This window comes from Peromyscus californicus, unplaced genomic scaffold (genome assembly GCF_007827085.1).
Source record: "Peromyscus californicus insignis strain IS unplaced genomic scaffold, ASM782708v3 Scaffold_6__1_contigs__length_162567912, whole genome shotgun sequence".
Taxonomy (NCBI): domain Eukaryota; kingdom Metazoa; phylum Chordata; class Mammalia; order Rodentia; family Cricetidae; genus Peromyscus; species Peromyscus californicus.
In genome coordinates, this window is record NW_026294584.1 from 84,125,858 (window position 1) to 84,151,424 (window position 25,567).

At 38.6% G+C, this 25,567-nt stretch overlaps 2 gene segments (V, D, J or C); one reads left to right on the plus strand and one right to left on the minus strand.

Moving 5' to 3' along the window:
- The first annotated feature begins 1,057 nt into the window (after positions 1–1,057).
- Positions 1,058–1,555, plus strand: LOC128099939 (immunoglobulin kappa variable 1-12-like). The segment is given in 2 exon segments: positions 1,058–1,111; positions 1,233–1,555. Coding segments are annotated over 2 exon segments (372 nt in total).
- Positions 1,556–17,794: 16,239 nt separating this feature from the next.
- Positions 17,795–24,638, minus strand: LOC128099609 (immunoglobulin kappa variable 1-5-like). The segment is given in 3 exon segments: positions 17,795–17,954; positions 24,192–24,468; positions 24,590–24,638. Coding segments are annotated over 3 exon segments (486 nt in total).
- Positions 24,639–25,567: the final 929 nt, after the last annotated feature.

Below are 25,567 nucleotides of genomic sequence, written 5' to 3' on the forward strand. Positions count from 1 at the left end.
ACATATGTATTCAAATACATATATTCATGAGATAACAATTAATGAATAAGTGACCAAAAATTTAAAAGAGTGGGGAGGGTTCTATGTGAGGATTTGGAGAATGGAAAGGAAAGAGAGAAATTTTGTGATTCAAATCAAGTTTCACAAAAACCAGGGAACAAAGAAACAATAATTGCCTCAATATTCTCTCCAGCTCCCTGGAAAGAACCCTTTAATGATGTATGTACTTTCTAAAATTGTACCATATTAGACATTCCCTGCCATGGAGGCAAAAATAACAAGGAAATTCTACATTGAACATGACAAATAAAAAAAAAAGGTGTGTAGTATGAATCTTAAAATGTCTTATTAATAAAAACAAACCTGGAGCTGAGTATTGTGGTGAATGCTGGAAGATCAGAGAAGCTGAACAAGCCACAGCCACCTCACCTTGCCAATTCCTCAGCTGATCCTGTTTCCTCAGACTGGAAGCTTCTGAGTCATCATCCAAATGGATCTCAGCTGAACTGCTGTTCAAAAGCCTAAAAGTTTAACCAATTCTAGCTTCTGGTTTTCACACCTTATATATTTTTCTGCTTTCTGCCATCACTTCCTGGAATAAAGGCGTGAATCACCATGCCTGGCTGATTCAGTGTGGCTTTGAACTCACAGAGATCTGCATGTATCCCTGCCTTCAGAATTGCTAGGATTAAAGGTGTATGTGCCACCATTTTCTGGCCTCTGTATCTAGTGGCTGTTCTGTTCTCTGACCCCAGATAAGTTTATTAGGGTGCACAATATTTTGGGGAACACAATATCACCACAAAGGTGCAACACATTGACTGGTACTGTTCTCTGTTGTCCAAAGAGAAGTACATTCTATAAATAAACCTGTGCTGCCTCTCTGATCTAAGACATAAGAGGACCACAAGACTTTAATGAGTCATTTGGCCAGTCCTATGACTGTGCTAAGCCTTTGCTAATTTGCATGTGCCCAGAGCACAGCCCACTGCCCTCAGGACTCCTACATAGTCAGGTCACATCCTGTGCTGTAGTCACACTCACACAGGTCCCAGCACAGACATGAGGGTCCCCACTCAGTTATTTGGGTTGCTGATGCTCTGGTTTACAGGTAAGGAAGACTGCATTGGAAATGCATTCCTCTTTGTGGTCAGTGCTTTCTGGTCTCTGGGGAAATCCTCTTCAAACAAGATCAATTGTGTACAAATTTGTTTTCAATTTTCAAATTTCAGGTGGCAGATGTGACATCCAGATGACCCAGTCTCCATCCTCACTGTCTGTGTCTCTGGGAGAAAGTGTCACCATGACATGCCAGGCAAGTCAGAACATTGGTACTGTGTTAGCATGGTATCAGCAGAAACCAGGGAAACCTCCTCAGCTCCTCATCTATGGTGCAAACAGCTTGGCAGATGGGGTCCCATCAAGGTTCAGTGGCAGTAGGTCTGGAACACAGTTTTCTCTCAAGATCAGTGGCCTGCAGCCTGAAGATGTGGCAACTTATTACTGTCAGCAGGGTAGCAGTTACCCTCCCACAGTGATTCAAGCCATGACATAAACCACCAGGGAAGCAGAAGTGAGAACCCAGGCTGTCTTGATTGTTTGTTCTTCTGTCTCCAGCTGCTGAAGGTGTTTCTCTTTGCCTGGAGTAAAAGGACATTGTGATGATTTTATGTAGGGACCAGAGAAACTCTTTTCTGTTCTAAATCCCTGTCCTCTTCCCCAGGCCTAGCATTAAAATCAAGGGAATGCTTCTCATGGCTTACATGAAAAAAACTTTTCCAGAGTTACAGAGTTATGTCAACTGCTGAGATTCATACAACAAGGTTGTCAAAACCCCCTTTCCCCCCCGCACAGACACCAAGTTGAAATTACCTTGGAAAGAAAATTTTTATCTAATTATAGCATTAAAATCCTGAGGAAGTAGGTGGTTGGTGAGATAGCTTACTGATTAAGAACATTAGATGCTCTTCTACAAGACCCAAGTTTGATCCCAGCACACATTAGACTGCTAGCAATTCTTTATAACTCCAGTCCCAGGTATCTTAGAACTTCCTTTTTCCAGCCTCTGAGGCATTGCACTCACAGAGTGTACCACCAAATATGCAGCCAAAACACCAGTGCACATAAAATAAAAATAAATAAGTATTAAATGTTTGAAAAATCCTAATGGACTAGTACCTAGACAAACTGATACTGGGAAGAGATTTTTCTCACAATCGAAGTCTTTTTTACCACGTGGTCTTCAGACAGGGTGTCAACTCTTCTATCATATGCGTTGAGAGAAGGAAGTTTCCTTAACTGTTCATTTCTCTCTTTGCTAGAAGGACAAGTGTCATAATTAACTTTCCTTTCTTTAATTTTCTTTCCTTCTTTCTTTCTTTCCTTCCTTCTTTCTTTCTCTCTTCCTTCCTTCCTTCCTTCCTTCCTTCCTTCCTTCCTTCCTTTCTTTGTCAGGGGAGTCTTTATTTGGCTTATACTTCAGACCAGTATCTCAAGCAGAGCTGGAACCTAGATGTAGGAGCTGATGTAGTAGCCATGGAGGGTTGTTAAATAGTTTTATTCATCATGGCTTGCTCAGTTTGCTTTCTTTTTTATTTTTTTTTATCTGAGTACAATTTCCCTTCCCTCTACTTCTCTCAGTTCCACTCCACCTCCTCTCCCAGAATCTCATGAGACTTCCTATCAGTATCTCATGGGAAAAGAACAATTTGCAGGAGAAAATAACAACATAAAATATAATAAAATGTAGTTGGATGAGGTTTCTAGCACAACAATTAGGGTGTTTGGCCATCCCATCACCAGAGTAGGTCAGTTCGGGCTGTCTCTCGACCATTGCCGGCAGTCTGTTGTGTGGGTATCTTTGTGGATTTCTGTGGGCCTCTCTAGCACTTTGCTTCTTCCTGTTCTCATGTGGTCTTCATTTACCATGGTCTCCTATTCCTTGTTCTCCCTCTCTGTTGTTGATCCAGCTGGGATCTCCCGCTCCCCCAAGCTCTCTTTCCCTCGACCCTCGCCTTTCATTACCCCCACTCATGTCCAGGCTGTTCATGTAGATCTCATTCCATTTCTCTGTCATTGGGCGATCCCTGTGTCTTTCTTGGGGTCCTGGTGATGGGATGGCCAAACACCCTAATTGTTGTGCTAGAAACCTCATCCAACTACTGAGGGATCTGGATGCAGAGATCCATGACTAGGCCCTGGGTGGATCTCTGGGAGTCCAATCACGAGAATGAGGAGGGTTTATATGAGCGAGAATTGTTGAGACCAAGGTTGGATAAAGCACAGGGACAAATAGCCAAATGAATGGAAACACATGAACTATGAACCAATGGCTGAGGGGTCCACACTGGATCAGGCCCTCCGAATGGGTGAGACAGTTGATTGGCTTGATCTGTTTGGGAGGCATCCAGGCAGTGGGACCAGATCTTGTGCTCATTGCATGAGTTGGCTGTTTGAAACCTGGGGCCTATGCAGGATTGTTTGGCTTGGCCTGGGAGGAGGGGACTAGACCTACCTGGACTGAGTCTACCAGGTTGACCTCAGTCTGTGGGGAAGGCTTTGCCCTGGAGGAGATGGGAATGGGGGGGGGGCGTTGGGGGGAAGGTGAGGGGGACGGGAGGGGGGAGAACAAGGGAATCCGTGACCAATATGTAGAACTGAATTGTATTGCAAAATAAATTAAAATAAATTAAAAAAAAAAAACATTTGACACACAGATGTCAATCCAATAAGAAGCAAAGTGCTAGAGAGGCCCACAGAAATCCACAAAGATACCCACACAACAGACTGCCGGCAATGGTCGAGAGACAGCCCGAACTGACCTACTCTGGTGATGGGATGGCCAAACACCCTAATTGTTGTGCTAGAAACCTCATCCAACTACTGAGGGATCTGGATGCAGAGATCCATGACTAGGCCCTGGGTGGATCTCTGGGAGTCCAATCAACGAGAATGAGGAGGGTTTATATGAGCGAGAATTGTTGAGACCAAGGTTGGATAAAGCACAGGGACAAATAGCCAAATGAATGGAAACACATGAACTATGAACCAATGGCTGAGGGGTCCACACTGGATCAGGCCCTCCGAATGGGTGAGACAGTTGATTGGCTTGATCTGTTTGGGAGGCATCCAGGCAGTGGGACCAGATCTTGTGCTCATTGCATGAGTTGGCTGTTTGAAACCTGGGGCCTATGCAGGATTGTTTGGCTTGGCCTGGGAGGAGGGGACTAGACCTACCTGGACTGAGTCTACCAGGTTGACCTCAGTCTGTGGGGAAGGCTTTGCCCTGGAGGAGATGGGAATGGGGGGGGGGCGTTGGGGGGAAGGTGAGGGGGACGGGAGGGGGGGAGAACAAGGAAATCCATGACCGATATGTAGAACTGAATTGTATTGCAAAATAAATTAAAATAAATTTAAAAAAAAAAAAAAGAACTCAATAAATAGCATCTCATACTTGAAAAAAAAAATAATAAAATGAAATGAAAACAGTCATGTTGATGTTGGACAAGACAATCCAACAGAAGAATGAAATAGTTCTAAGAAAAGCAACAAGAGTCAGAGCCACACTTGTTTACACCTTCAGGATTCACATAAAAGAACTAAACTGAAAACTATAGTACATATAACAGAGCTCCTGGTGCACATACAGGAAGGCCCTATTCCTCCTGTTTCACTCGCTGTCAGTTCCCATCAACTTTGCTCCTTTATATACAATACTTAGTTGTATATAGTAGCTTCCCTGGCCCCTTCCACAAAACCTCCCAGTGAGCTTCAAAACCTGACTATGGATGAAAAATGTTGTCAGCTTGAGAAAGAGGTATGTATCACTGTGGAAGGTACATAACCTTCTTCTTCCTAATAAATCACAACATCTTCGGCCTCCTGGATGTTGATGGTGAGGGAATAATTTGTATCACCCCTACTGCCACTGAACCTAGACAGAACTCCTTACTACAAAGTGGATACATAATAGAGCTTAGTAATTGCCCCTGATTTCTACTGTTCCCAGTGTAAGTAATTGTAAATGTTCTGATTAACCTTGCAAACAATGGTGATAGTGAATTTGTCGCCTGGAGAGGCAAACAAGAGAGATGAAGATTGGCTCAACTGTTTGATACAACCGACCTCTGAGATTGGGAAATTAGAAACAAGTATACAAATAATTAATAATACTATTACAGAATTTTCCCCAGAGAATAATTAGCTGCTTGATTTAACCACTATGATTTGAGAAAATAACCAAATTTATCCCTTCTTACCTTGAAATCAGAGCATAAGAAATCCCAGGAACTGAGCAAAGACTATCCTGTCCAAGTTGTATCCTGAGTGAGACTAACTTCACAAGATATGACCAGCCTTGTAAGAAGTGCTCCAAGAAGTGGGTCATGATTTTGCCACATGCAAATAGGCAGGGGCTCCTAAAAGGCAGGTACAGCTGCAGAAGTTCATTCCAATTACTCAACAAAGGCTCTTGTCTCACATTCTTACCAGAGAAGTGTAGACTTCCTGAAAGAAAACATTCGTGCTTGTGGGAGTCAAAGGCCATCATCTCAGATCTGTGAGTACCATCTTCTTTCCATTTCTTTTGGGTTCACTATGTGTTCCCTTGCTTCCATTCCACAATCCCAGGAACTGTCATAGTCTGCAAACTCCTTCTATTTGTTACAGATTATGTTACTGAGGTTAGAGATGATTCATCTTTGCAGTAATTACTACACATACTTAGTGTGAAGTTCAAGTGTGAAACAAAGTAATGGGCAGCATGGATTTGAAGGAAGGGAAGGATCTGTCATGCCTAAACTTTCATGTCTAAATGAATAACCTGTATCCTGCTTTTACAATTCTTTGCACCATTAATTCTGTCATGGCTAGCCAGAGTAAAGTTGTAAGTGTGTGAAGCTGTGAACTATATTGCTAGCTCTGCTTATAATTAAAAATATCCATGCAAGATGTTCCCTGGGTGCCTCTGGTTACTGGATTCTCTACCCACTTTTAAACGAAGCCATTTCCTACAGAAGTTGAAGACGCTGATTACCATGCAGTCATTTACACTCTTCAGTTTAGTGTGATCCCTACATCTGCATTTTATGCTATCATCAAATCTTACACAGTGCACAAGGAAACTGAGCTCCCTCCCTCCCCCCCACCGGTTTTAGAGAAATTTATAAAATTAACAGTAAATACATAATGTGTTCTAACCACAATGATAATTTCAATATTTATTGAGGTAATGGCATTTTTTAGCAAAATAATTCCCTGCTTGCCATATTTCTGATATTGAAGACTATAGGAGTTTGCAACTGCACTTTAAAACAGGGATATCTCTGATTATGGAAAGAAAGTGTTCACAGGAATTCACACACTTTCCACACTTTTGTATCTGTGTTTCCTTACTTTCTTGTTAATATGTTCTTACTTCTTGAGAGCGAGAAACAGAATTTGTGTGTGTGGCATATGTGTAATTGCATCTGCACAGATCTTGTAACATTGTAACAGTACAATGTTACTCAGTGAGTAATTCCTGTTTGGGAATTCTCATAACCATGTGTGTGTGTGTGTGTGTGTGTTTGGGTGTGTTGCTCACTATATATGTAGCTTTTCTTGTGGGCACAATCTTCAACAGTTACATATCCTTGTCTTTATTTTGACCATCTATCCAGAAGGGGGACCTACTAACACAAGTCTATCCAGTCAAAATGACCAGACATGAAACAGCAATCATTTCAAATTTACAATCATTGTTTTTCTCTGCTGAGTAGTACTCCATTGTGTATATGTACCACATTTTATTTAGCCATTCTTCAGTTGAAGGGCATCTAGGTTGTTTCCAGGTACTGGCTATTACAAACAATGCTGATATGAACATAGCTGAGCAAGTGCCCTTGTGGTATGATTGAGCATTCCTTGGGTACATGCCCAAGAGTGGTATAGCTGGGTCTTGGGGGAGATTGATTCCCAATTTTCTAAGAAAGCACCATATTGACTTCCAAAGTGGTTGTACAAGCTTGCATTCCCACCAGCAGTGGAGGAGAGTTCCCCTTGCTCCTCATCCTCTCCAGCATAAGCTGTCTTCAGTGTTGTTTATCTTAGCTGAGAAAAACAATGACATCATGAGGTTTGCAGGCAAATGGATGGATCTAGAAAAAAATCATCCTGAGTGAGGTAACCCATACTCAGAAAGACAAACATGGTATGTACTCACTCATAGGAGGATACTAGATGTTAAACAAAGATGACTAGAGTGCTACTCACAACTCCAGGGAGGCTACCTAGAAAACAGGACCCTAAGAAAGACACAGGGATTGCCCAATGACAGATAAATGGATGAGATCTACATGAACAACCTGGACTTGAGTGGGGGTAATGAAGGGCAAGATTCAAGGAAAAGAGAGCTTAGGCGAGCGGGAGATCCCAGCTGGATCAAGAACAGAGAGGGAGAACAAGGAATAAGAGACCATGATAAATGAAGACCACATGAGAATAGGAAGAAGCAAAGTGCTAGAGAGGTCCCCAGAAATCCACAGATACCTCCACAACAGGCTACTGGCAATGGTCAAGAGAGAGCCCAAAATGACCCACTCTGGTGATAGGATGGCCAAACACCCTAACTGTCGTGCTAGAAATCTTATCCAATGACTGAGGGAACTGGATGCAATGATCCATGGCCAGGCTCCAGGTGGAGCTCCAGGAGTCCAATTGGCGAGAAAGAGGAGGGTTTGTACGAGAGTCTCATTGAGACCAAGGTTGGATAAATCACAGGGACAGATAGCCAAACTAATGGAAACACATGAATTATGAACCAATAGCTGAGGAGCCCCCAGTTGGATCAAGCCCTCTGGATAAGTGAGACAGTTAATTTGCTTGAACTGTTTGGGAGGCACCCAGGCAGTGGGACCAGGACCTGTCCTTAATGCATGAGCTGGCTCTCTGGAACCTGGGGCTTATGCAGGGACACTTGGCTCAGCCTGGAAGGAGAGGACTGGACCTGCCTGGACTGAATCTACCAGGTTGAACTCAATCCCCAGGGGAGTCTTTGCCCTGGAGGAGATGGGAATGGGGGGGTTGTGGGAAGGCAGGGGGGGTGCAGGACGGGGGAGGACAGGGGAATCCGTGGCTGATATGTAAAATTAAATTAAATTATAAAATAAAAAAAATAAAAATTACAATCAATGAATAGTGGTTCCTAGGCTCTTGATTCACTTAATAACCAGCATCATCCCCTAGTCTCTGACCACTTATGTAAGAGTGGCCTGGGCACACTTCCACCCACATTCAGCCAGGGGAAGCTGGTAATCCTGAACATCTACTGTATTTAGCAGACCTAGAAAAGCCTCTTCAAGGACTCTGGCTCTTAGTTACAAGAGTTCAACTTCTAGGGAACATTTCTCTCAATTTCTGCTTTATTAAACCATAGACTTCTATAATAAATCAAAATTATTGGACTTTCATGTCATTCTTGGTCACTTAAATTGATTAGGGACTGATACTTTAGGAAAGATTATCATATGGTTCATGGCTTTCATGAAGCATCAGGAGAATTATGATCACAATTAGAGCACAGTATATAGGTATACAACCTTTCAAAAATGTAAGACGTTAATGAACTGTGCTGTTAATACCCAGAAAGGGAGGTTGAATTCTGGGTACTGTCATAACCCTACTTACTGGCACTGACTTTGGAAATCAAATTGTAACAGGAATATAGAAACCCACACCCAAGAAATCTGTTCTCCAATATTGAATCTAATCAATAGTATAATGCAAATGGCAGGGTGGTGAGGCAGAAATATCTAATTATTTATTCAACCAGCTCTGCAGGCTACATTTCTCTAATCCGCTGCCAGTGGTGCTGATGGGTTTCCATGTGGCAGCACATGCTTGAGTCTCAGTTACTAAACACTTTTCTTGAGTCTTTAGATTGTGAAAAAATCCATCCCCTTGTTCTCTATGAATTATTGAATAATCTTACAGCCATCAAATGTGCAGTACATAGTCATTTATTATTTTGTTTCAAATACTTGAGCAGATATTGCCCTATTCTATTTAGATGGGGAAGATAGAACCCTGTGGTTTAAACACAGAACTAAAATTAGGCGTAATAGCAATATATGCTGCAAATAACACTGCTCTTCTATTCAAGGAGCTGGAATATGAAATTGTCTTGTAGATCCTGAGTTTGGTACAACTATCCTGTGGTCTTGGAATACATTTATAGAGAGCATGGAAGGGTCCAGCATCAGCCTTCCACTGTGAAGGGAACACAGTGTCATGACAGCTGGCTCTGTGATCAGAAAATTGGGACCTATGAATTAGAATTTGATCTACAGAAATGTGATACTTGGCCTTACTTCTCTTTGTACTCTTCCAATGTAAGCAGTGTTGAAATATTGTATACTTTTAGAACTAATGAAATTTTACTTTTTAGAATGCCACTGAAACAAAGTGCATCAAGACCTTGAAAATATTTAAGTACATATTTATCATTCACTATTCTGGTCCAACAAAAAAGCCAATTTCACAGAAGTGATTTTTTTATTCTATGAAGGCCATTGAGTGCTTTTTAAATCATGATTATATGAATTAAACTCCACCATAGATGGTTCTAGTTGATTTGCTATATACCTTTTACCTTCACAGATAGATTTTAAGTTAAGATTTTTCTAGGAAATTCACCCAATATATTTTGCTCATAGATTCTATACAACTTAGATTTCATTAGCCTTATTGTTAAATAAATAAACTAAAAGGAAAATTAAGACTGATTTTTCCCAGTATATTAAGACCCATAGAAAGAATCCCTCAATTCATAATTAGTGTCACTCCATACATATTTCACTAGTTCCAGTAGACAATAACAGCTGTAAATTCAGCTTTATATCACAGTGTTTTCCCAATATGATAGAGGCCTGGCCCTATCCCTGTCATGACAACAAAAATCAAGGTTTTTAAAAAGAAATTAGCATATTTTTTAATCAACTTGAAAGTCAAGACTGCAAAATGCTTTCATTTTTATGTGTGTATAGTGACTTTTCTAGCTTACCCCTTTTGTAATTTTATGTAATTCATAGTGGAGAACTTCACTAGGTTATGTATGATGCTCAGCAGCTACCAAAACTATGAAGAGTAGAATCTTCCAAATCTGTAACTGTCTGCAAAGAGTTGTACAACTTTGGCATACCTGAACTTTAGAACTGCATTTGCAGTGGAGAGCTCTTGTTCAATTTGCTCTAAACTTGTGAGGTATTACCCAATTACAGAAACCTTAGTGTTGAAGAGTCAGTGTGTTAATTGTTTGTGAGATGTTTCTTGAATAAGTTTTTTGGGTGTCAACTGTCCCATTTCCACACAGTGGATCTTGAATGTTCTGCATTTGAATAACTTCTCTTTGCTTTTACTGAAATGAATGGAGGCCAAAATGATCTTATTTGTTTTGGGACCAAAGGCAACTTTTTCCTCAGAATTTCTTTTTGTCTAGAAATAAATATATTTGTATACATAAGTGAATATATATATATATATATATACACACACACACACACACATATATATATATGTACATATATGTGTATGTATGTAATCATCAAAATAATATGTATTCAATCTGAGCAGGGAACCCATTCAAAAGATGGAAACACTTTTGTTAGTAACTTCTTTCTGTAGAGAATCTCCTTGTAATATTTTCACCTGGATGAAAAAGATAGGATATGTCAAAAATTATCTCTAATTACAACATCGTTTGGAAATTACCTCCAGGAAGAAAATGGGGTCCTTCTTTAGGACCATTGTTTTGAGGATCACAGTCTCATCACCCATTCTGAAAGCCTGAAAAGTTTCTTTTGTACTACTCAGTTTTTTAGTTCTAAGTGAATTAGGTAATAGATGACCATTTTCATTTATGTATAGCAAGAAAAAATGACTAATTATTAATATGTATAATATTATTTTTATCAGACTAGAGATCAAATCTCCAATCTTAAAATAAGAAGAAAAGGCACAAGAGATTCCTTGCATATATATATATATATATATATATATATATATATATATATATATATATATAGTTACTTCCTTACTTACTTTGAAAATTGCTAGCATCTACAACATTATGTTTCCAAAATCAGTGAAAATGTCTCAGAGAGAAAACAATCAGGCAGAAAGCATCAAGTTAATAGTGTTGAGACAGGCAGGTTGTTCTAGAGAAATATCGTGAGCAGAATGTAAACATAAGACTAGATTTTAGAGAGGAGAGCATCAGAGTCAGGGAAAGTGGTGACAATAAAACAATGCTCCAATGAGCACAGGAAGGTGGACAGACTTGAGAAGGCAGAAAACTTCCAAGAGTTTGTTTGGCTTGGGAATGCAACAAAGAACGCATCTTGTTGTTGATGTCAGAAGCCCCATTTTAGAATTCTGGGACACAGGAATTTTTTTTTTTGGTTACTTGGGTTTTGTTAATGTTGTAAATATGAAGAATATGGGACACATTACCAGAATTATAGGATATGAATATACAAGTAAGCATATAATTTTGCCAACAATAGGATAACTATCCATATCCAAATAACTTCCCAATCAAAATAACTATCATGAACAATGTTTCCCTCTTCATATTAATACAATTAGATTCTATAAACTATGAGCCCCAGTTCAATCACTGGGCTCTTCCTCCCTTTCGATTTATACATATAAACCTGATTTAAGTGAATGGCATATTTGTGGCCATCACTTAAGGTTCAATGAATTGCTGTAATAATTTAATTTTTATGGTAACAGAGGGCTCTGCTGTTTGAATAATATCACACTTAAATTAGTCTCTTTACTGGAAAATATATAAACAAGCAAACAGTAAGTTGCCTGATTGTGAAGAAATTAGAATAATGCTTACAATTAACTACCCAACAATATCAAGAAAAGGAAAAACCCAAGGGCTTTCTTCAAACCAGCAAATGAAAGCAGCTGTATTTTTAGAGTTGAGGTCTTAGGAAATCATCCTTCATAATTAAGTTGAAGTCACCAGGACTTAGGACATCAAACTATCCAAAAATAGGTTTATATTCACAAACTCCCCAAATGATGTTGTTCCTAATATTTGTAAACTAACAACGAAAACTGTGCAAGTATTTCACAGAGGCAGATACTCTAAAAGAGGCAATAGAGAAAATCCCTTGCTTTCATCATGATGTGATATATATATAATATATATAATATATTAATAATATATAATATCCATAAATATTGAAAACATATTGGAATACCATCTAAATTTTATATACTACTAACTAAACCTTTCAAAGTCCTTTAAAATGTTTGATAAGACTCTGAAATGATATTTCAGGCACAGTAAAGGTCATCATTTGAAAATTAAAACATAATTTGAAAAGTCATCTCTAGCATTCTAAGATAATAACATAACTTAGAAGCCAATACTTTAGTGACACAACACTTTTCATATTGTTAATGGTAGTTCTTTAAGGTGAGTAGCATTCATTGAACCTCATCACTCAGGGTTCTCTTCAGACTAGCGTGGGATAAAACAGAGGATAAATGATAATAGCCACAAGAGTAGTAGTAACATCTCACCATTTAAGAGAAGAGGCTGATATTTTTTCCTTTCATCTTGGCTTGAAATCAGTATTTGGCCTGAACATACATGGAATCCTTGTCCTAAATTTGGATACTGGTTTCCCCAGTGATTTGAGGGTTAAAAAAAAAAGGATTGGACTGAAATTAATGAGTAAGGTGTTAAGTGAAAAGGTAGAGATAAGCTTAAGGTTTTCTTGGGTGCTATCTTATTTACTGTTCTATTGCTGTGAAAAAATGCCATGACCAAGGCAAATTATAGAAAAAACATGTAATTAAGGGCTTGTTATAGTTTTTGAGGCTTAGTCTATGATCATCACGACTGGAAGCTTCTTACTTTAATAATAATTACAAAAATACCCCCCAATACACAGATATATCCACAGGCCTATGTAAATGGAGGCAGCTCCTCAGCTGAGGTTCCCTACTCTGGGGTATATTAGGGTGACAATGAATATTAACCATCACACAATGCTGCACATAAGTAAATGGACTACACAGGCTTGTAATCCAAGAATCCCTTAAGCTTCAGTCTTGTATTTGCATGTTTCACCTAAGAAACCACAAATGGCTCAAACACCCTTTAAAGAGACTTAATTAAGTGATATGAACTATGCAGCCTGAGACAGAGATTAGAGAACAAGATGGATTTTCAGGAACAGATGTTTAGCTTCCTGTTATTCAGTATCACAGGTAAGAGAGGAGACCAGATGCTCAAAACCCAGCCTCCATTTCCTCATCAAGGTTTGACTCTAAGAGTGCCAATGTTTTTCTTGGTTTCTTTTGCATATTATACATCATGAAACTATCTTCCATCTCTATTTCCAATATTTCCAATATTTTCTATGTGTTTCTTATGCTGTGTATCCAATGGGGAAATTGTGCTCACCCAGTCTTCAGCATCCCTGTCTGCTTCTCAAGAGGAGAAGGTCACCATCACATGCAGGCTCAGCTCAAGTGTAAGCACAAGTTATTTACACTAGCATCAGCAGAAGCCAGGAGCTCCTTATAAACTCCTCATTTATGGAACATTGAACTTGGCTTCTGGAGTCCCAGCTTGCTTCAGTAGCACAGATCTGTGACATCTTACTCTCTCACAATCATCAGTATGGAGAAAGAAGATACTATGATTTACTGCTGTCAAAGAGTAATGCTTAACCACCCACAGTGATACAAACATGAACAAAAACATTCTCATCATCTCTGGGCCCCACTGATTGCCCCAATAAGAATGCACTATCTTCAAGGGTCTGAATAATAGATGACATAATCTCCCAGCATTCTTATTTGATATAGTCTGTATTTCATTCAAGTGGACTCAGTTCCTGTACAAGAGGAAGGAGAAAGGTGCAGATGGAAAGGATGGAAACAGGTAGCCAGAGTTCTGCAGTTTTATAACATCCTACATTCAGAATATTTTCCCTATTAGCTATGAACTATTATGAAAAACAAGAGCCTTGTTCCATGACCCAGTCAGTTACCAGAGACTGGCCATAACTCTGGGTGAATGACAACAGAGCAAGAATAATTATTCCCATACCCTTTCCTTTACAAAAGACTGAAAATATCATAACATATATTTTTCATAGTGTACATGTGCTGAAAGTTTTTATATCAACTTGACACAAATTAGAGCTATTTGGGAAGAGGGAGGTTCAGTTTAGAAAATGTCGTCACAAGACTAGCCTATTGTATATTTTCTTGAATGATAGTTGATGTGGGAGGATCCAGCTCACTAAGGGTGGTCTCATTCCTGGAATTATGATGGTCCTGGAAGGTATAAGAAAGCATGAACAGAAAGCCAGTAAGCAGTGTTCCTCAATTCTTCAATTCTTGGAATTATAGGATTATACCTTGCTTAAGTTCCTCTCCCAACTTCTTTTTGCGATGGACTGTGTTGTGGAGGTGAAAGCAAATAAACCCTTTCCTCCTAGAGTTGCTTATGTGCATGGTTTTTCATCACAGCAATAAAACCCTTATGAAATTGTGTCATTTTTAAAGTAGACATGTGAAATAAACAAGCAACTATGAGGCAGTTATGAAAAACCCAAATTAAGAAAAAGTATAATCTTTCCACTTTATATTTTCTAAATCTTCTTTGAAATGCTGACACATTAGATAAATAAGTAAGGAACACATCATCAAACCATGTTAGATCAGAGAAATGTCAAACAAAGATTTAAATTTTCTAATGTCTGCATTTAATGACGATTCCAGAATATGTTTTCTCATAGGCAGGTTAACTGCCTTGCTGATGACTTAAAAAACTGGTTGATTGTAACATGAGCAAGAGAAAGAGTTCCTCAATACAGTCCAAGTCCTTCATAGAGAGTGATGGTCATGTTTTTGGCTTAGGACCCAGACAGCCTGTCTAAACTTTGTGAGATAAGAAAAAGGAGAAACTAGAGGGAATAAAAAATATTCTCATCAAATTTTGAAGTATATCATGTTTTTAAAATGGGAGCCATTGAAACTTTATTCAAATTATTTCATCTTTTAATATTTTAAATAATTGCTTTGTGATTTTTGTTCTATTCTAAAATTATAAATTTTAATGTACTATATCTTACATATTTCATCTGTATTGCAGTGTATTGTGACATTGGCATTTGATCTAAAATATTATCATCTACACAAGATCATCTAGATTTTCTTCGTTTTACACCAGAATTTTCAGAGTATTTTGCTGTGTATTTAGGCTTATGACACATGTTGGGTTACTTTTTGTAATGTATAAGGTTTGCACTTGGTTTTACTGGTAAGTGGATGTTCAGGGAGACACAAAGGAGCTATGGTGGGAAGCAGCAGTAGCTCCTGAACTGTGTCCTGCACACGGACCTGCATTATATGTTCACCTTTCTATTTGTAAAGCACAATGGCCCAAGTCTTCCCTGCGAGTTTCTATAGGTTCTGAGATCTGTCTGGGAATCCTCTTTGATGTCAAGATAAAGAGACTTTTGATTTGGACACCTTCCTACAGATGCTGTCATCTTCTCTTCAGGGTAAGAGCCTGAAATCTAAAAACCTCCTTTGGGGCTCAATTCGGGTTCCTCTTCTTGTGTAGGTCCTCCTGTGTCTCATATGTGTCAGCAGAAAGCACAAGATAAAGATGTGTGTGTGTGTGTGTGTGTGTGTGTGGTGTGTATAAATATATACATTCCCCCTCAAAATACAATATTAGGTAGAAAGTTTTAATTCTTTGTTATAAAATAAACTGTGAAACCTGATTGGAATGAAGTCTGAGTTTATTTTCTTTCTACATAAAACTCAACTAATGAAACCCAGTTAAATAAATATAGGAAATGTTCAAATGTTAACTAGATGACCTGATCTATAAGTGATAAGTCAGATTAAAATTCAAAGAAATTGCAATATCACAAAAATCAAAAAAAAAAAAAAAATCCAGATTTTTGTCTGTTGTGCTACTATTTTTATCACAATCAGAATGATGTCTAGCAGGCAGGTGCCCAAGCACTAGGCATCCACCTACATAAAGTTTAAGAGATGAAATAAATTAATCACAGGATTCCTTTCTACTTATTTGAAAACCTGCACTTCTTTGGAAGACATTATCCTTTTACATGTAGTCTTGAGTCTCTAATCACTAATACTGATATCAGTAATTGAGTAGACATATTCAAAAAAGAAAAAATGGGACTGGACCATGACAGATGAATATGACTGATTAACATAACCAGCCTTGTGTGACTGAGTTTTATCTGTGTTATTTTTCCCAAATTATGGAAATCAAGATACTCTTTTTTGAATCCATATATGGAATCAAGAAACACAACAACTTAGACTTTCTTTGATATCCTATAGGATAATTGAGTTCATCATAAATGATCCAACACACTCCAAGAGAGCTGCACAGCTAGAGTTCTTCTCTTCATATAGGTCTTTCTAATGTGACAGAAACTTTGGTAGTGGATTTCTGACTGAAGCACACACCCAGCCGTCTGTGATCAAATTACAATGTTGAGTCTAGGGTTTCAAAATGCCATTAAAGAGCCTTCATTTATTTCTGAATATTATGCATGAGAAACCCCATCTCCAATATGGAGCACACGTCATGTGTTGTGAAAACCAAGAAAGAAGGATTAAGTTTGAACAAAAATAGTTTTAGAAACAAACCTCATTTGAATACTTACCTCAAAGAGAAAGGCATATTGGAAGTCATGTTTTAGGGGGTGGAACACTGATAAAGTATTTCACTATGTATTTCAGACTGGCCTGGAATTTACAATATCATCTAAGAAAGTCTCAGACTCATAAAATTCCTCCTGCTTCAGCTCTTAGAATGCCAGGATTGCAAAGATAATTATAACTGGCTTTGAATACATTAGGATGTATAACTTATTTGGGACAACAGCAGTTTTTAAAGGAACTTTGTATGCCTTGCATTGTACAACTCTTCCAAGCCTTCAGTATACAACTCACAGAACTTAAATAGTGGCTGCATTTGTGTTCAAGTCAGACTGTGATACACAAAATTACACTTGTTCTCTCCTTCATTTATTCAAAAGAAGAATAGATGCATAGGGTTTCTGTTTATATTTTCTGTTTCTTAGACCTCCTTATGCATGTTTATTATTACTCTGAACTGTGGCTCTAAATATTTTCCTCTAAGATTAGGCTGAATTCCATTGACCCATTTTATTTTGAATGGCTAGAGCGAGTAAGAATGCAATAATCCAGCCGGGCGGTGGTGGCGCACGCCTTTAATCCCAGCACTCGGGAGGCAGAGCCAGGCGGATCTCTGTGAGTTCGAGGCCAGCCTGGGCTACCAAGTGAGTTCCAGGAAAGGCGCAAAGCTACACAGAGAAACCCTGTCTCGAAAAACCAAAAAAAAAAAAAAAAAAAAAGAATGCAATAATCCTACTAGCCTTTCTGGTTTAGTTCCTGGTCCATTAATAACTATGTTGCCTTGTGTTCTATGGAAAGTGAATTTCACCATCTCTAATAATGTTGCTGATGAAAAAGAATGGAAATCCAACTTTTCTTCTGAAAAACCCTATATTTCCAACTCTAACTGAATCTGATTTATGTAGTGCCCTCCAGGGATTCTACACATCTCACAGTTACTACTGTTGGCTCCCCAGAGGGCCAACAGATTGCCTGGAGGGGAGTAGACCTTTCCAAACATCAGGGTTAGTAGGAATTACTCACTCTCATTTTAGAAATCAGCAGCACAATCTGCATCACAAATAGATTGTTAGAGAAGCAAATTACAGCCTTGCCTTCTAGAAAACTGTGAAACAATAAGAGAGTAGCAAAGAACAATTATGAAGGAAAGGATGAGTGAAAGAGTATTTTCAGATGCTGTGTTTCTGTACATAAGAGAACCTAAAGTGTCAACCCCAAAACTGTTAAATCTAACAAAAACTTTCAGGAAAGTGGCAGAATGCAAAGTTAACAAAAGCTGCAACCTACCTTTATACTTACAACAAATATTTTATAAAAAAGCCAAAGAAACAAATCCACCCACAGTATCCTCAAAACTTACCTTCAGGGGCTGAAGAGCTGGCACAGCAGTTAGGAGAACTTGTTGCTTTTGAAAAGACTCAGGTTTATTTCCTAGCCACCTACAGGTTGGTTCACAGTTATCCATAAGTCCAGTACCGAAGAATCCAACAAACATATTTAACATCTTTTGGCACAAGGCACACACATGGTTTACAAACTTACACACATGTAGGCAAAAGACTTAGAAACATAAAATAAATTTAAAAATCTTAAATAATCAGAGTAAAATAATTTTAAGTGGTTTTGGAATAAACATAGCCAAATAGTGAAGGAGTTGTTTATATGACTTTTAAATTCATCACAGTGAAGGAGGGGTTTAAAGCACCTCAGTTATGTATGTCATGGTGAACTTGGAAGCAGAGGACAAAACCAACAATGCCCATAGATAATTTGAAGCCAAGTGCCTACCCTCTGTGAATTGCTTTTTCCAGTTTGGACTCACCTCCAAAGTTTCATGACTCTTCCAAAACAGTGTCAGAAGCAGGGGACCACATACACAAAATATGAGCTTCAGGGATATTTAGCTTTCAAATCAGGGTACTTATTAGCCAGATATCATTTTTCTATAGCAAATCAATACTGCTTAGAATATATAAAGTGTTTTCTACTGTTATATGAATCTCAAAGATGCCAAGATACAGTTTACTCAAATATGAATAGTAATGTTTTTCAGGAAGTTCCTAGAATTCCCATGCCTATGTGAAGAGAAACGGTTTGGTGGTAGAGAACGCTTTCTGGGTTTTTCACCTGAATCCTCCTAGTGACCTTAGAAACACAGTTATGTTTTTTTGTGTGTCTTTTGATTTTATTTATCGCTTTTATTTTATTTATTTTATTTTTATTTCTTTTCTCTTGTGGCTTTCAGTTTTTATTTGCTTATCAGTTTTATTTTAAGTTACTATACAAAGTATCCAGTATCATTATAGAATTTTCTAACAACAAGTAGTTTAGTGGTTTTCCTTCTACCCCATCTGTTCACCCTCTGCTTACACTGATACTCCTCGTAGCCTCCACCTAGTCTGTCTCTTTTCCTCCCTCTTGATCCACTGGCCTTTTACTCACCCTCATACTTCCACATCACCTATTATTATACTTTCTTAGTCAAGTATTTACATGTGGTTTACCTGTAAGTATTTACATGTGAGGGCTGTAATATTTTTGCTATTTATGTTACTCTTCAAAGTTGCTCTTCTAAAGATACTCTTACCTGTGCTACAAATAAGCAGCCTCTGGAACTTAGACATCTAAAACATCCTGCTCATTGACAAACAAGCAAATGCCATTTAGGTAAACAAACCAACAAAAAGCCTGGCTTTATCTGTTACATTAACAGAGGCACCTGGAGGAGCAACTGGGCACCTTGGCCTGTCATATCCATTTCCAAGGGATGCTTATGTATGACATATATACCTGTTCTAGGAATATTCTTTCTTGTTTAAAAACAATACCTTTTATACAATATATTATTATCATGATTTCCTCTCCCTCATCTCCTCTCAGATAGTCTCCACTCCAACTTCACACCTACTTTCTTTTTCTCATTAGAAAACAGATAAATTTTTTCAGCTGCCTATGAATCAAAATATATGGCTCTCAACCCCTTCTCCAGCACCATGTCTGCTTGCATGCTGCCGTACCTCTCAAAATGACTAAAATGGACTAAACCTCTGATACTGCCAGCCAAACCCAACTAAATGTTTTCCTTTATAAGAATGTCTGTGGTCATGGTTTCTCTTCACAGCAAGAAAGCCATAATGAAGACACTTGAAAACAAACAAACAAAAAATAAAAAAACCCAAACTACCAAAAATGCCCAAACAAAGCATAATGTAACAAAATATCCTCAAAATACCATTGAGTTTATCCTGTGTTGCCCATCTACTGCTTGAGATGAGGCCTACCCTTAATTGTGATTTATATACACAGTAATGCTACCTCAGAGAAACTGAATTTTCTTTGTGAGCAATTGTCAATTGGAGATAGCTTTTGTTTTAGGGATGGGGGTTCATGTCTAGTTTCCCTCTGTGAAAGAGATATTCCGATGCAATGTCCTCAGACTTCTGTCTGTTGATGAATGGAGTATAGTATTTCCCAGATGTACTGCTACTGAACTTGTCTATGACACCAGGTTACAAATTTTATTCCTTAAAGATAAGAAGCTTAGAAGCTCTTAGTTTCTGTTGATAACAGACTAGGTATGGAAAGTGATGGAGACTCTGTCTCCAGAGTTGCTGATAGGGATCATGGAAAGCTGGTCATCTGGATGTCACATTTCATACCTGATAAAGAAAACATATAACAAACACATATGGTTAAATCCTGAAAACCCAAACAACACTTACAATATGGAGATATCAAATTTTCCAGTGTCATCCCTTCTTGCCTGAAAATCACAGCAGTAGGAGTCCTATGGTTGAGCAAGGTCAATTTTGTCACTGTTGTGTTCTGCCTAGGACTAAGTCCTACACACAATTTGACCAAGCCATTAAAACATCTTCAGAGCCCTAGGCTGTGCCCTGAACACTTGCAAATTAGCAGAGGCTGAGGAGGGCTGGCCAGAACTATGCGCATCTCAGTGATTCAGCACAGCTCCTGGAGTCCTACAGAGCCCAAGAAAAACAAGAGGAGCACATGTTAGTCTGCTGAAAACAAGTTCTTTTCTGTGGCCTAAAGAACATCAGTGTAGCTGGACAGTGGTGGCCTATGCCTTTAATCCCAGCCCTTGGGAGGCAGAGGCAGGCAGATCTCTGAGTTCCAGGCCAGCCTGGTCTACAGAGTGAGTTCCAAGAAAGCCAGGACTATGTAGAGAAACCAGGCCTCAAAAACCAAAACAAGAAAAAAAGATTAAAAAAAGAATGTCAGTGTAGAATCCTCTGAGAAGAGTAGTGTGGAATTTTTAACATGTGTTTTGTTCCTCTTCATGTGTTTTGGTTATATTTCCATTACTGACCTCGACTATCCTTTTGATACACTCCCCCAAATCTGGTGAGGTCTCATTTACTTCTTTCATTGGATTGATTTATTCCACACAGTATTCCTTGCTGTTACGTTTGATTCAGTGCTAACATTGAGAGGAAAATGAACAGAAGAGAAGAAAGAAAGAAAGGAAGAAAGAGAGAAAGAGAAGAAAGAAAAGAAAACACATGAGAAATTATCAATAATAAGGAAGGCACAGATCTCTTATCTAGCTCAGCCTGACTCTGCATTTATCAAAGATCTGCTCAATTAGTTTGATCAAAGCCATCCAAGGTCAGAAACTTTCCCACATCTCACCAAAATGGAATGGGCTTGCAGTTACACATACCTGACCCTGGTGTTTGTTTGATGCCTCGGATTACTGTTCCTGCCCTCTGTCCCTTGTCAATATAGCCTTTGTCTTCAGAAATGGAGAACCTCTCCCACAGGTGTCCATTTAACTATTGGATTTCCTATATTCCTTGCCATATTCCTACCATCAGAGACTCAGTTCCAGCTTCTAAGGGAACACAGTTGTCAATGGCAGGGACTCTGGTAATGTTTTCATCCTGGGAGAACAGGATCAAAACTGGATTTGTTTTCATAGTTGAAAAGTATGTGTCCATGCAGAAGATATTAAGTAGCAGCTACCAGGCTCTGAGCTCCTCTCTAGGTTTATGTTGGAATGAAAAGCTGAGAGTGTTCCATGAGATGCCTAAAGTGGCACACTGGTGGTCTCAGAGTGGAAGAGTCATGGAATGAGGAGGCATATCTTGAGATATCAATGACTCTGGTTTCAACACCTTGGTGTCTAGGTACTCTATGGAAGAGCTCAGACTCTCTTCTATTCCTCCCATGGAAAAAGCTGGCTTTCAATGTTTAAGCACATATAACCATGTCATCCATGCCACAAATTCAAGAAAGGTGGCTCCTGAGATGCTGTACATTGGGTCTTCCTAGGTAAAACTCTGTCTTTCAGAGTGGTTCTCTTGGGCCCAGGAGTAACTAATTCTCCCTGGGGTGTCAGTCCCTCTCCTGATGTGACTAGACCATGTTTTCCTGAGAAGACCAGAATGGTGTCATTCATCATGATGTTAAGTTTTCAAAGTTTTGCCAGCAGAGACTGATAGATGAGAAAACAAAATTTTGTATACTCGCCTCTAATTCTTTGAACTAAGCAAATCTTTTCTTATAGTACACATAGCCGTGAGAGTTATAATACAGTAACAGAAAGGGAAATTTATACACAGCTATAGGCAGAGGGAATATATTGAGATGCATTGAGTTCATTCTGTGCTTCCTATTATTGGAATCACAGAAGAGTTACAGTATCATCTTCTTAAGGTGATACCAAATGTTGTATCCACACACCAGTACAACCCCCTATTTAAAGATTCACCCAACTCTTAATACAACCACAGTAGAGAGCTTGTGTACAGCACATAATCACTTACTGTCAAGCCACTGTAGGTCATAAAAATGAAGGTTTTGGTCACTTTAAAATGTTAAGAATATCTTTAAATGTGTTTTTGAAACTGATTGGTCATTATCTTTTTGAAAGTTTTTTTTTTCAAATATAGCATTCTGCTTTAATGCAAAGATGGGAAATAACACAAGCAATTATCTGACAAATGGCAGATGTTTAAACTGCTGGATACTAAAGTAGTTAGTATCTTAGCAGGGATGTGATTATCCATAGGCCATTAAATGTTTGTTTCTTCATTATTTCATTTTTATTATCTTAGGTTTGAGAAAGGGAAAGATAAACTCTCCAGTTGAAGAGTTTATTACTTCTTTTAATTGTATTTTTTAAATTTTATAATTTAATTTAATTTTACATCTCAGCCACGTATTCCCCTGTCCTCCCTCCTCCCGGCCCCTCTCTCCCCAGCCCACCCCCCATTCCCATCTCTTCCAGGGCAAGGACTCCCCTGGGGATTCAGCTCAACCTGGTAGATTCGGTAGAGGCAGGTCCATAAATTTTTATAAGTTAAATAACACAAACTTGCTATATCAAATGGAATCATCTGAGAATAAAGTGAGGATCTGGTAGCCACATCCTTCACTATATTTCCCACCAATGACCTTTTCTCACATTGCTCCAAACAATCATTCAAATAGGATTTGGGTATAGTTTTCCACTAGTCTTCACATCCATTCTGAATTGGGTCAACTGACCCGACCCCATAATGGCTTTTTAAAGAAAAATAATATAGACTCCCCAATGCTATCTTTAACAGATTCCCCAATCTCTTTCCAGCCAGAACTTTAAAATCTCAACATTTTGAAGTTTTCCTACCTGTTAGTTGACAGAATACCCTCCTTTGTAATTGTTCTGTTTTCGTGACCGACTCCTGTATTGTATGTTACCAAGTGTCTAGGAGAGCAGGCACTGCAGCCTCTTCCTTGGGGAAGATGTACTCTGAAGAAGCAACAGAAAATCCCCTATTTCTAGTATCAACTTCTTTGAAATAATAAACCTCTTTCATTAATTATTTCTGTACAGCTGTGACAAATATCTGAGAGATGAACAATGAGAAATGACATTTATTTTGACTCATGTTTTCTGGAATTATAGCTCATAATGTGAAGAAAGGCATATTGGGGGTACTCAGTGAGCATAGTATGATGAAAGAATACAACAGTAGTATAAATGGATGAAGAAATGTTCTTACAAGGGTCTGTCTGCCATGAACTGATTTTTCCACCCAGTATAAACACAAAGGTTTTCTAAACCGCCAAAAATATTGTGAAAATTACTTAACATTTGAGGCATCTGACAAGTCATCCAGAGCCTATAATTCTGATTACAATTCTGTATGTGAAAACAGCTGTTAGGAATCTCTATAGAGCTTTCTACTTTGCCATATGACTCCCAACATATTGATCTTAAACACATTATGAGAATTACATTCAAAATATGCTACTGGGACTAAAGAGGAAGAGAGAGACTATGGGGCAAAGGAAACTCTATGGGCAGCTGTACCCTATTATCACTTGACTTTCTCAGTCTGTCTTTGCAAAAATAGATTAGCAGATGGAAGCAATAAGAGGGCCAGCTGGTGCCTCTGCTACATCCTTCAGTAGTTTATGTCATGGCTTGTATCACTGTGGGAGGGGTGCTCCAATACTGTTGACAGTAATAAGTAGCAACATCTTCAGGCTGCAGGCTGCTAATGGTGAGAGTAAAATCTGTCCCAGATCCAGTGCCACTGAACTTTGAAGGAATCCCAGATTGCAAATTGGTTGCATCATATATGAGGAGTTTAGGAGAGTTATCTGGTTTCTGTTGATACCAGGCTAACCAATTACTAATGCTTTCACTTGCCCTGCAAGTAATGGTGACTCTGTCTCCTAGAGATGCAGACAAGGATGGAGATTGGGTCATCTGGATGTCACATATCATGCCTGTGATTGGAAACATACAACCAATATACTTGGTTAGTAATTAGAGAAATGACTTCTCTGAAGTTTCAGTTAGCACTGATTACAAAAGGACAAACAAATTCCCATAGTTGTCCTTCCTTACCTGGGATCCAGAACAGCAGGAACACCAAAAGCTGAGAGGGAGCCTTCATGTCTGTGCTGTGCTGTGATATTGACTGAATCTTGGACAGGGTGTGACCAGACTATCAAGAAGATATGAGTGAACACATGCAAATCATGAGGGTATGACCAGACTATTAAGAAGATATGAGTGAACACATGGGCAAATCTGGGCACAGATGCAGGGCAGGTTTAACTTAGGAACTCAGCTGGGCCATGTGCAGGTGTCCCAAACTAGACCATAATATTTCAGACTTTACTGAAGACTATTTCTGAAAATGTTAGAGATTCTTACAAAAGGTATTTTGATACATTTTCAGCACTGCAATGGATAAAAACACAAGTGTAAATTCCCTTTATTTCTTTATTTGTGTCTTATCTGTATGAATTGTTCCATTTGAAATAATTATTAGAACACACACATCAGAAACACAAATAGATTCAAAATCATTTCATGATGACCTCCCAGCACTGTTATTATTTTATAGTATACTGAACATTTTTATGTCTATATAAAAGAATAACACTGTTTCTTTTAAAACTATTTTATTACAGGGGCCAGGAGACATGACACTTCTTAAGAGCACTTGCTACTTTTGCATAGGATCGAGGTTGAATTCCCATCACCCACATGTTGACTCAAAACTAAACGTAATTCCAGTTCAGGGGTATCCATCACATTCTTCTGTGTTGGTGGCCATGTCATGGGAGCTACAGTCAGCAATGAGCTTACAAAATATGTCCCACAAAATAGCAAAGACCCAAGGAAATTGTTTCCAGAATGTTCCTTGATTCTGCTGTGCTTCCTCTTGCTTGCGGCTGCCAAGTTTCTACTGTATTTGTCATGGTATGGTTATTATGTTAATGGATTCCACTATATCTAGTATAGTGTGATTATTTCATGTGAAAACTCCATGTGCAATTTACTTGCAGATTATAAGGAAGATTATTTTTATTAGTG